Source organism: Podarcis vaucheri, assembly GCF_965113315.1.
Source record: "Podarcis vaucheri genome assembly, chromosome: 15".
NCBI classification, from domain to species: Eukaryota; Metazoa; Chordata; class Lepidosauria; order Squamata; family Lacertidae; genus Podarcis; species Podarcis vaucheri.
The window spans coordinates 12,483,945-12,495,686 of record NC_138753.1 but is presented as its reverse complement, the minus strand read 5'-3'; the positions used below and the strand labels follow the sequence as shown (position 1 = coordinate 12,495,686).

General features: G+C 48.7%; 1 protein-coding gene across 1 annotated transcript in view; it reads right to left on the bottom strand.

Annotated features, from left to right (window-relative positions):
- Positions 1-374: 374 nt before the first annotated feature.
- ANKFY1 (ankyrin repeat and FYVE domain containing 1) overlaps positions 375-11,742 on the bottom strand; it is a 50,171-nt gene continuing 38,803 nt past the window's right edge. Inside the window, exons 19-25 of the mRNA XM_082201191.1 lie at positions 10,865-11,041; positions 10,470-10,617; positions 8,983-9,073; positions 8,069-8,193; positions 7,201-7,347; positions 6,595-6,685; positions 375-5,483 (exon numbers count right to left, since the gene is read on the bottom strand). Of these exons, the coding sequence (XP_082057317.1) occupies positions 5,351-5,483; positions 6,595-6,685; positions 7,201-7,347; positions 8,069-8,193; positions 8,983-9,073; positions 10,470-10,617; positions 10,865-11,041 (912 nt within the window). The 3' untranslated portion in view covers positions 375-5,350. The remainder of the gene's footprint in view (positions 5,484-6,594; positions 6,686-7,200; positions 7,348-8,068; positions 8,194-8,982; positions 9,074-10,469; positions 10,618-10,864; positions 11,042-11,742) is intronic.

The following is an 11,742-nucleotide window of genomic DNA, read 5'->3' as shown; positions in this document are numbered from 1 at the left end:
GCCATGCAGTGCAGATCAATTACCGTATTTTTTGCTCTATAAGACTCACTTTTTCCCTCCTAAAAAGTAAGGGGAAATGTGTGTGCGTCTTATGGAGTGAATTCAGGCTGCGCAGCTATCCCAGAAGCCAGAACAGCAAGAGGGATTGCTGCTTTCACTGTGCAGCTTTGCTGTTCTGGCTTCTGAGATTCAGAATATTTTTTTTCTTGTTTTCCTCCTCCAAAAACTAGGTGCGTCTTGTGGTCTGGTGCGTCTTATAGAGCGAAAAATACGGTACTTTCTAACCTCACACAAAAATAAGCAACCTACAGCACTATTAAATCCTTCCACCAGGTGGCATTTCTGCAACTAATGAACACAAGCACACCATCAAATTCAATTAGGTTTCTTTATTACAAGAAATTACACAGGCATATAAATATTGAAAAAATACATCGCTTTACAAAGACTTGAGGAAACGTTGCAAAGTAATAATAAAAACCAGTGATTTCCCAAAGACTCAGATACTTTCTTAGCCAGCCCATCCAGGCCCGTTACCTTCAACCATTATCTTCACATGTAAAAGGTGTTGGTTTACTGCAGTAACTCCAGGCAGCTTCCAGGAGGGACAAGGAGACTATGGAAGTGTCCCTTCTAGAGTTGAGGGCTCTCAGTTCTCAGGACAGCAGTTGCAGTGGTCAGCTAACCTGTGGTGTGGGTGGGGGTGCTGTACCACTTCAGACAGATTTGGGCTTGTATGATAAGACTGCTGACCTATATACGAAAGAAAAATAAATTAACCTCCCTGCCTTTCTTTTGTATATGAAGGAGCATTCCCTTGCCTGCTTTCTGAAGTGAGTCCAGCAGACTGGTGTAAAACCTCAACTGCTGTTTGTATGGTGTTCAGAGGAAGGAAGATTCCTCAATGTTCAGTTCGAAATGCATGCCCATTGCACAGGCAACACTATTACATTCTGTTACCCCTTTTTCCAAGACAAAAACTAGTCCTTGATTAATGCCCTGCCAAATAAAGCAACTTGCTAGACAACAAAAATGTTAAGTTAGACCAAATCTCTATTCGTGAGAAGTCATGTTTTGGATGGGTGGGTATCCTGAGCCCCTTGGATTTTCTGCCTTCTAAAAAAGAAAATAAGGTGTGAGTTGGCCTGCACAGGTGATCCCTGCTGGTTAAGGGTCAAGAGGCCAGCTGGGTTTGCCAAACAAGCACATTTCCTTGGAATGTGGCAACACATGACAATACAGGCAGCATCTAAGGCCCCATGAGCCTGGTTTGACCCAGACTCACATCAGGCCTGTAGGAAGGATGCAGCCCACTAGCTATCAGGAGCAGAGTGAACTTCCTGTCGTTGCTCATTTTACTTGTGCAAAAAACCTGGGAGAAAATGCATTTGGCCTAGTCGATGATGAGCTTTGCAGGATGAAAGCAGAGGAGTTCACAGAGACCTTCTAGAAGAAAGGAATGGTGGTTTGTTGCCCAAAACCGGGCCTCTTCCCCACCTCCCCACCCCCCAATAGAAAGCCAGGGAGCACAGCAGCTGCAGCCAAGGGACTTTGACAGAATATCATCTTGTGTTGGTGACATCTCAGTCATCTTTCAGCAACGTTAGTTGAGTTACTTTACAAAAAGGCAAGTTCCCCATGATCAGGCACCAGGCAACGGCTTCTACTGTTGCAGATTTTATTTTTTAAAGACAACTTGGAAGGGTACTGACCAAAAGTGAAGGGTTTCCCTTCTACTGAGTTCACAGTGCAAGTCACATTCAATACCTCTGCCTAAAATGCAGAACGGAAGGGAAAGGAGGACAGGGAAAACAGCTGTGGGCGGATGTTGGGTACATGGAGCTAAGAACAGGAATTCTGCCTTCTGCATCCTCAATGCAGACACTACCCAAGTCTGCTTTGGTCACTATGGATTGCTTTGGAAGGAGTTTGGATTTCCTGCATCTTGAGTTGCATCCTGCATTTTGCCTTCTCGAGATGGGAAGCTAAAAAGCCTTGAAGGTCTGAAAAATCAGCAAGTCGTGTTTGCCCTAACAAAGAGGCAGCTATCACCAGAACACCAGAAATGTTTCTGGAGTGCCAGACCCCCCAAACCGTGCAGATACCCTCGAGTTTCAAACACCTGCTCTAGCTGGGGGGCTGGCCTAGACTAAAGGAAGTCCACTGCTGGAAGTCGATTTGGAGCTCTCCTAGAACTCCTCAGCCCCAGCTGCATACAATCCTCACATTTTTGTTAATGCATCTTCAGAACACAAAACAGACATTTAACAGGGATCATGTTTTAAAGTCCCAAGACAGGGAGTAACAGGCAGCCAGTAAGCCTTCCACAAGAACGGGTAATAAAAGTTCACTTCACTTGTCGAACTGGGAAATACAGATCAGAATTTCAAACTCAGAAGCCCCAGCAAAAATTTTTGGGTTCCATTTCACAGCAAGTCAACTGATCAAATGATAGTGCAAGCTACAGCAGAATGAGATTTGGTGGACGTTGGAATCCTCTCTGAAGATCCATTTCTCTCCCTGCAAGGGAGTTTGAAACAAGGAGGCTTAGGCTAGGAGAACTAATTCCTACTGCAGTCTCTTCCAGCCAATTCACAGGCTATGGTGGATTTCTCCCCTGGTAACACAATCTTCGGGCCAGGCATGCAGACTCAGGCTTAAAAACTTTTATTAAAAGTGCTTTACAGTGATTAGTTTTGTGCAACCCGACGAAGTCCACCTAGAACCCAAAAAATGCACTGCCTTCCTGGAAACACCCCCATTCTCAATTTCCAGGCTCTGTGGGGCTGTGTGCACAGGCAGCTTTTGCAGTGGATCATTTGCTCAAATGCTAACAACCCAGAAGGGGTGCTACTCTGCTTTTTTGGGTTAGTCACACACATGCCAGTTCAGAGAAATGCCTGTGAATCTAGAAAGGGGAACTTTAAAGAGAGGATCGGATTCATGGTGCATGACCGAGCTCCATCGCCGGCACCTGTGCAGTGTTAAACTGGCCTTGGAGAGACCATCCAACGTGTCAAGAGACCGTTCCCAGGTGAAATGCTACTGTCCCACTGCTGCTTTTTTCCTCCCCAGTGCTCCTCTGGAACAAGCCTTTTGCGAAAAGGGCACCCCTTCCTAAATGACGTATTCCTCAGGGGCAGAGAGACAAAGGCAGGTCAAGAAGGTGTTGAGACAAATTATTTTGGAGCAGAGGGCTGGGGGCAGGAAGAGGAGAGCAGAGACGAGCAGGAATTCTCCCCACAAGGTGATGGTGCAGAAAACACAGTAAACCCAGACATAACTGAAGAGGGTTGGAGTTCCAGTTCTTCCCCTGACAGAGGTCAGAAGGGCTAACCCCACTTGAAATGTATTGTTTTTAGCATCAGTCTTCATAGATTCCCCCCACCCAAGTTGTCTTTTACTGCACATAGCCCAAGATTTTACTGAACATATAAAGCTGTTATATCCTATAAAAAAGTAGCACTGTGGTTTTTCGGGTCTTTTTACACACGAACATATGTAAGTAGGGGATGACACATTAGTATTCTAGGGGGGGGGGCAGAGGGGAAGAAAGAAAATGAGATCTGACGTTATAAATGATATTTTCCTCTCCCCCTTATATATATATATATGTACACAGAATGAAAAAGTAGTAGTGGTTACTAAGGTTAAGAGACACACATCGCAACCGATTTGTTCTGGAGCAGCCACAGAAGACTTTGCCACATCCACCTCCCAGGACTTTGTTGTGTTTCTAAGAAGGCAAAGAGCTTTACGTCTGAGCATGTGGGGCATCTTCTTGCTTGCTGTATCAGAGTCACACCCAAACAGCCTCTTCAGCGTCAGGGTCTGCTTTCGCAGGGACCCCCTTGTGCTCCTTTGAAAGAAGCGGACCTAATGGACAAAGTTAGCCGTCGTGGAGAAAGTGTGTGTGTGTGTGTGTGTGTGTGTGTGTAAAAAAAGAAAACCAGTTAAGGCCAGGTGATACTGGCCTAGCATTGGAGCTGCAGTGATCTTGGCGAGCGCAGCTTGGATGCAGAGCTCCTCAAGAGGGCCAAGTCACTAACAGCATCTTAAATGGAGAAGGCCTCAGGGAAAAAACCACGACAGCTGGGAACTCCGGGTGGTCAGCAGAGGTGCAGCTAGGACACGGCTGCCTTTGCGATCAGCTCCCACTGGATCATCACCCTCACATCAGGCTCTATGCCACCGTCACCCCTGCCTTGTCCCACCCTGTCCATCAAAGCAACTAGCCGAATCCAGATGCTCTGTGCTGGCTCCTACACTGTGTTCCCCAACGCTGAGCTAGTCCAAACCGCTGGACCTTCCTTCCAACATCGCTGTAAACCAGCCTTTGCCCAGCTGCTGCCCTTCGGATGATCTGGACTTGCGTTGTCTGGGGCTGATGGGAGCCCAGAACATCTGGCGGGCACCAGCTTGGCAAAAACTGCTGTAAACATATGACTATTTGCAAAGTTATCGATATGTGCTGAAAGGGCCAGCCAGCAGCTTTTCCTCCCTTCCAGGAGCCTTTAATTTGGTAACGAAGCTCACTTTCTCTTTCTGTCTGTCCTCCTCCTCCTCCTGCCTATTTTTTAATTTTTATTTTTAACATGGAAGAGAGCAGATTGGGAAGGGAAGATATCAACGTTCTGACAGCACGGGAGCTGCCATTGCAGCTCCTGTTCAAGCAGGAGAAACTGTAAAGCTTCTGTCGTAAGGCCACACAAAGGAATTCTTCAGCAAATGCATTTAAACGACAAAACCCTGTTTTGAAGACAGCAGCTTCTTCTGGGAGGGAACACTCACTGTGCATAGCACAGTTGCCCATTTTAGGACAAAAGACAGCGAGGGAACCAGAACCTTCTCTCCAGGAAGGTAACAAGAGGGGCTGGTCATCACACAGAGTTACCCAGGAATTTGTTAAGTGCTCACAATATTCAAACACCCACCCCTCCCGCACCCCACAATGTGATTGGGCTTCGAAGCAGGCCGGCTCACAGCTCGGCAGCCATTTGCACAGGCCTGCTATGTTACATGATCCACAAATGCAAAATTTTCATTTTCTCTGCCCCGCGCCAGAGTAAGGAGAGGGCCTCTCACTCAGTTCACATTTGTTCTCGCACCAACTTTGCAAGAGTTCCAAGTTGTTCCCGATCCAGTTTTCTAGCGTTAACATTCGTACAAAACCCATTTATACTGGAATATAGTGTTTGCGTGGTCCCTTAAGTCAATCAGTTTCGGCCGTTAACAGGAAGACAAAATAGGTGGCCCCCCCGCACCCTGCAACCCACATCCCTGCGATAGGCGGTTTGCAAGGAGGAAGGAGGGGCGTGGCCCGGGAGTCACTCTCCTTTACGCAGGGGAACTAGGAAACTCCGCCCAGAGTCAAGACGTCAAAGCAGATGTTGCAGACCCGGACAGGCTTGTTCAAGTCGAATTTGATGATGGGGATCTCCTTGGTTGAGCACTTGTGGCAGAGAAGGCGCCCGCAGTGCCGGCTGCGAGAGAGGAAAGAAAATTTCAGCCGTGCTCTTTTCTGCCTAGCTGTGCTTAACAAGAAGCCTCTCCTTTGCTTCCCAGTTTCCGAGGAAGTTTAAAGAGGGGGGGGGGGTGTTGCTGCGCCTTCAGGGGATCGTACCCCTTTGCCACCATTTATCAGGTGCTTGCTCTGAAAGCTGGCACTGTGTCCTGAGCCCCACCTAGCAGCCCCACCTCTCTGAAGGGGAGGCCTCCTGCTGGTTCATAAAGTAGCTTGTGACTGGAGATGGGAACTGGGCTGCCCAGAATTAAAAAGTCTGTGGTACCTTCATCGAAAGCAGCTCTTCAGTTAATTACAGTGCTATCAACAGGGATGGGGGAACCTGGTGACTTCCAGGTAAGACTCCCAATTCCCATCTGCCCTAGCCAGCATGGCCAACAGAGACCATGAGAGTTGTAGCCCAACAGCATCATCATGGCCACAAGCTCCCCACCCTTGGCTTACCAAATCCCACGAGGAGCAGAAAGGAGGGAAGAGCCTGTAAGAGCTCCAAGAACTCTCCTCTCTTGGCTTTCCAACCTGCTTCAAGCACTTTGGTGGTGGTCCAAACCAGGATTAAAAGTTATAGAGTTAAGCTACCTGACCAGGTGGCACATGCCCCAAATGGTCCATACTGAAAACACTCTCCCACTGCGTGCAGAGCTAGGATGATGGGGGGGGGGGACTATGGGGAGGATCCTGTGTTTTGGACCACAACCAAAGGCACACAGTCTTCATGTTTCTGTGCACAAGATCGCTAAAGCAAGCACGCTACTGTCTCATGCTGCATAGACTGCAGTGCTTCAGTGAAGAACTCTTTGTCCTGTCCACACTGCCCATGCCCTGCCCTTGCACAGGAGGTCTGTGCTAGCCCTAAAACCTCTCCCAATGGGCTTCTCTGTCTCTCCTCCCCTTCCCCAGGCCCAGTCTAGGAAGAGGTGAGAGGCGACTTTTTGCCTCCTCTGGAGGGAACTATGCCTTCAGCCCAAGCAGCCTTCCAAGGGTGGCAGCAGGTTCTGAGTGGAACTACCTACAAAACCAAACAAAGCTGCGTCCAAGTGGTGGATCAATCCAAAAAGGCCGCCCCTTACCAGTGATGCTTCCTTGTCGTGACCCCAAACTTGGCGCTGCATTCGTAGCAATTGGAGCCGTCGCACCAGGGGGGTTCTTTGGACAGCATGTCTGCGCAAGAAAGAATTAAATGCAAGAGGCTCCTGACCAGGCTTTGCCACCATGGCTTGTGACCTACCCCAGCCCTGAATTCAGCCACGTGTATGGCTGCCTGCCAGACACACTAGACATCTCAACCCTCCACATCTCACCCAATTTGTGCAGCCCCCTCAAGGGCTTGAGCTCTGATTGTGCCTTTTGCTTGCCTGGGCGGAGAGACAGAGAGGGGTGTGTGTGGAAACTCGTTTACGGGGCAGAGGGAAAACATGCATTTGTTGTCTCACCCACTTTTGCCTCTGGCCATATCTACCCCTGGCATGCGGCCCCTGTAAGGTTGCCCTCTTTCAAATAATTTCACTAGTAGATCATCCCACTAGTAGAGATTTGGTTTAACTTAATGTGGCCCTCAGACTGAGGCTGCTTCCTGCTTCTCCCTGCCTGCAAGCCTTGCCTAAAGGCCTCCTCCTTCTCTACACACAGCCCACCTGCTGCACGACAAAGAAGCAGCAGGGCTCAAGGGCACTTACCCAGCAGCCGGAAGAGAAGCTGTTTGGTCGCAACTTGATAGTTGAAGATGTTGACGCCTTGGTTGTTGTTGACGCCCAGGCGAGCGCCGGCTCTCACAATGGCCCGGCACAAGTTGGCGTTTCCCTTCATGTAGGCCAAGAGAAGCACTGGGAAGAGAGAGAGAGAGAGAGAGAGGAGATTTCATTGTCCGTGTCTCTGCTTAGCCAGTCCCTGAACTGCCAATTGTCCTGCACCCAAGCAAACAAAATTCCACAGGAAGCACCAGGAGCAGCTCGGCAATAAATCACATGGTGTCAGTGAAGTTAACTCAGGAGGCTAGGCAACTCTTCCCAGCAGGTCTTGCCCCAATGAGACACTTGTGAGGACTCAAGGTGCCCACCTTCCTACCGCTCTCCTAGGTTCTTCCCTTGAAATCTGAGACTTCTTCGCCTTGTCTGTGTTTGCTCTGCCCTCTTCATCCCTCTTCTGGTTCTTGGAGATGGAACTGGTCGCAGCAGGAGGGGGAGACCTCCTGGCTTCTTCTGCAGCCTGCTTCATCTCTGCCTCTTCTCTCTTCCCCCACCCCCAGCTTCCGCTTCTGGACTGCTCTCTGCCACAGCCTCTCCCTGCTCACCAAGCCCTGTTGCCTCTTCAGCTTCCAACACCACCTCCTCCCTGTCTGTTCCCCTCTTCTCCCTCTGACCACTCATCATGGTCCCAACACCAAACCCCTGACTCTGGGCCTTCTCCATTTGGGGACTCCTTTCACTACTCCTCTGCATCCAGCTAGTCCAGAACAGGAAGACACATGCAAAAGGACTTTGAGAGGCTACTTTGATGATGGCAGTTGCATGGCTTTTTTAGCCAAACCCATCAGCCGAGGCTTACCGGTGTTCCCTTCAGCGTCTGGCTTGTCAAGAGGATACTCCGGCATACATTCCAGGAAGAGGTCAAAGATGGCTGCCGCATTGTCCTTCCCGTATTGCCCCAGGATGTGCATCGGGGACTGACCCCTGACAAGGAGACGGAGACGACGTCATGCAGGACAAAAGCCACGGTGCAGACCCAAACCACTCACACATGAAAACAAAGTTCAACACAGCCAATCACAAATGAACAACCACATCCTAGGCCAACCCCAACCTCTTTCACCACGAAAGGAACACAAGTGAACAGCAAAGAACCTACACAAGCAACGCTGACACCAAACCCTACATATAGTAAGCAAAATAGAAACATCACCCCCCCACCCCACCCTGACTCATCTTTCCCCTCCACCTCTCTCCCCCTTTTCTTCCCAATGTCTCAACAAATGAAGCTGACTTGTAAAAATGTTACAGGGGGGAAAATATACAAGAGAGAGACATTGCACACACTTTTGAAAATCAAGAAAATCTTTAATAATAATAATAAAAATAATAATAAAAAGAGCCACAGCGCAGGGCAAGAAGTCCTCTGCTCCCCACAGCAGGGTTACGTTTTTGGGGTGGTACTTTTTGAGCAAAAGGGGAGCTTTCTAAACCTCCTATGGCCCACTGCTAGTGCTTGCCGTTGCAACGAAATAAATATTTACGAAGCTGGGTCCAAGTCCTGCTCCAAGAGAAGACCACGAGAGGGAACGGAACATCCTGCCAATACTGTACTGCAAAATTACCAAGGAATCCAATCCATTGCACAGCCCTTCCCCTGAATGAAGCAAGCGGGGGGGGGGGCGGAGAAGCCCGCCCCCCCCACTACTGAGAGAAAAAATAGTACAGAGATGCTCAGTCCCTTTTCCCAGCAAAGGCGGCTGTTACATTTACCTGAGGTTAAAAGCTTCTGCGTCCACAGTGCACTCTGTCAGGAGGGCCCGGATGTTAGTCAGACGTCCCTGCATCACTGCCAGGTGCAGGGCTGAGAAGGGAGAGAGATGGAATGCATGAATCAAAGGGAAAGGGAAGATCTGTAGCCACCTCTCCATGCCACTTAAAACCAAAGGCTGCATTCAAATCATGCAAAAATCAAAATCAAAATCAGGTTGCATTAAGCCAGATTTCCATCTGTGCAAGAATTTCACCTTGGGCAATGGAATGTTCCCCCCCCCACATGCCCCCCCAATCTGTTCTAGAGGTTCTCTGAACGCTCCAGAGCAGATCTGAGGGGCACATGGTTAGAGAGGTGTAAATCCCTCCTGTGGTAATCCTTGCGCTGGCAGGACAGGTTAGTTTAATACTGTCCGTAGTTTTTTGTTTGTTTGTTTGTTTTGCTTTTTTTTACAAGGAATCATTTTAAAGAGAGGACTCTACACAAAAAGAGTCCAGCTGGAATAGTGCGACTTGTATGCATTTTACAGATTAGCATGATATTCGTTTTGCATTACATAGTTTCTTCTGCACTGTGCCCTACTTGCATTTATTTAGCTGTGAATCCTGCACTGCAGGACTCCGTGACCCTTTGGGTCCCTTCCAACTCTACAGTTCTTTACGATTCTATGGCTTATCCTCACTTCTGCTCCTTATGGGTACTCCTGGCCACCTTCTCGGATTTCAGCAAGCACAGAACACTTTCCCATTTCCAGCATCCTTCCACAAGCTTGGCAGCTAGAAACTTGGCAGTTCCTCTTTATAACGACAGCTAAAATACAGTGGTACCTCGGGTTAAGTACTTAATTCGTTCCGGAGGTCCGTTCTTAACCTGAAACTGTTCTTAACCTGAAGCACCACTTTAGCTAATGGGGCCTCCTGCTGCCGCCGTACCGCCGGAGCATGATTTCTGTTCTCATCCTGAAGCAAAATACTTAACCCGAGGTAATAGTTCTGGGTTAGCGGAGTCTGTAACCTGAAGCGTATGTAACCTGAAGCATATAACCCAAGGTACCACTGTACTAAGGAAAGAGTTCTGAAACCGATGCCATTTGCTATAGATGCCCCTGCACAAATGTAGCAGACACAACACGGACAATGAAGCAGCTAGCCTCCAGGCTCCATCTCCCATCAGCCCCAGTTAGAATAGGATGGCAGGAGTCACAGTCCACAACACCTGGAGAGCCCCATCCCTACTCTGGGCCCTGCTGAGGGAGGCCTGACTGGAAATAACACTATAGTGCCACCACAAACGCTGCTCCCAGCCTGAAAAGAATCCTGAACGGGATCTGCAACAGTACCAAGGTGTCTGTTCTGGCCCAGGAAATCCTTTCCCTACAACAGCTAGGAGAAAGGGGGAGGAGCAAGCTGGAGCTAATGATTTTGCCAGGAAACAAGCAAAGAAAGATCAAACCCACCCATCTTTGGACATCAAAAGCAGAGTTTACCGTTGTTCCCGTTTTCATCCACAGCTGCAAAGTCCACTCCGTTCTCCAGGAGAACCGAGCAAATGGTGGGAAGGTCTTGCTGGGCAGCGAGATGGAGGGCTGTCTGGCGGTGCTTGTTCAGCTCGTTGACTTTGGCGCCCGCAAGCAGCTGTTGTGAGGAGAACACAAGGGAGGAGGAGTTTCTCAGGGTCTAATCTAGTGGATTATATATGGCAGCCACCTATAGGCCGGTTGAAAATATAACTCCTGTCCTCAAACAGCTGCTACACCGGTTGACAGTTATCTCCTAGGACCTAGTTCCTAGGATAATCAGATGCATTTTATTTTTCCTTACACCTCTGCCCCAGCCATGATGAAAATGGCAGATTTCAGACGCCACCTTCCACAACACGTACCAGGTTACGCACAATGATTTCAGAGCCAGCCTGCACGGCAAGATGCAACGGAGTTAGCTTGGAGGCGTCCTGGACCCTGGAATTGACGTTTGCCTGGACACTGATCAAGAAGAGCACGCTCTCGATATCGGAACTCTGAACGGCCACGTGGAGGAAATTCCGGCCTTTGTTGTCCACCTATGGCAGTGGCAAAACCATAATTAGTCACGTTTGTGAATTTCAACGCATCTGCTTAGAATGAAACCTAGTTGAACACCACCCCTGGTTTCTAACACACCCTGAGACATGTTTTCTAGTTTGAAAATTTGCCAGTCACTACCCTGTTCCTTGTGGGTTTCATACAGATTTTTCCTTGTCAGGAGGGGAACAGAAATAAAAGACTGGGATTTCTTAGGCATTTGATTGATGCAGTGTGCTTTAGGTTGGTTGCTTACACACACGGCTCTCAACAAGAACTGCAAAATACCAATTGGTCAGTGGGTTGATTTGAAAGATTTGTCATAGAATCACAGTTGGAAGGTACCCAAGGGTCATCTGGTCCAACACTCTGCAACGCAGGAATCTCAGCTAAGGCATCCATGACAGATGGCCATTGAACCTCTGCTAAAAACCTCCAAGGAAGGAGAGTCCACAACCTCCCGGGTCAGACTGTTCCACTATCAAGCAGCTCTTACTGTCAGAACGTTCTTACTGATGTTGTCAGAATCTCTTCTAACTGGAAGCCATTGGTTTGAGTTCTACCCTCTAGAGTAGGAGGATAGGATTCAAACCAATGGCCAGCTCCTTATTTCTTACAACAGCAGTTTACTTGCACTCCAGATGTTCTTAAATTGCATCTCTAATCACCTCTGACCATTGGAGATGCTGCCTGGGGCTGA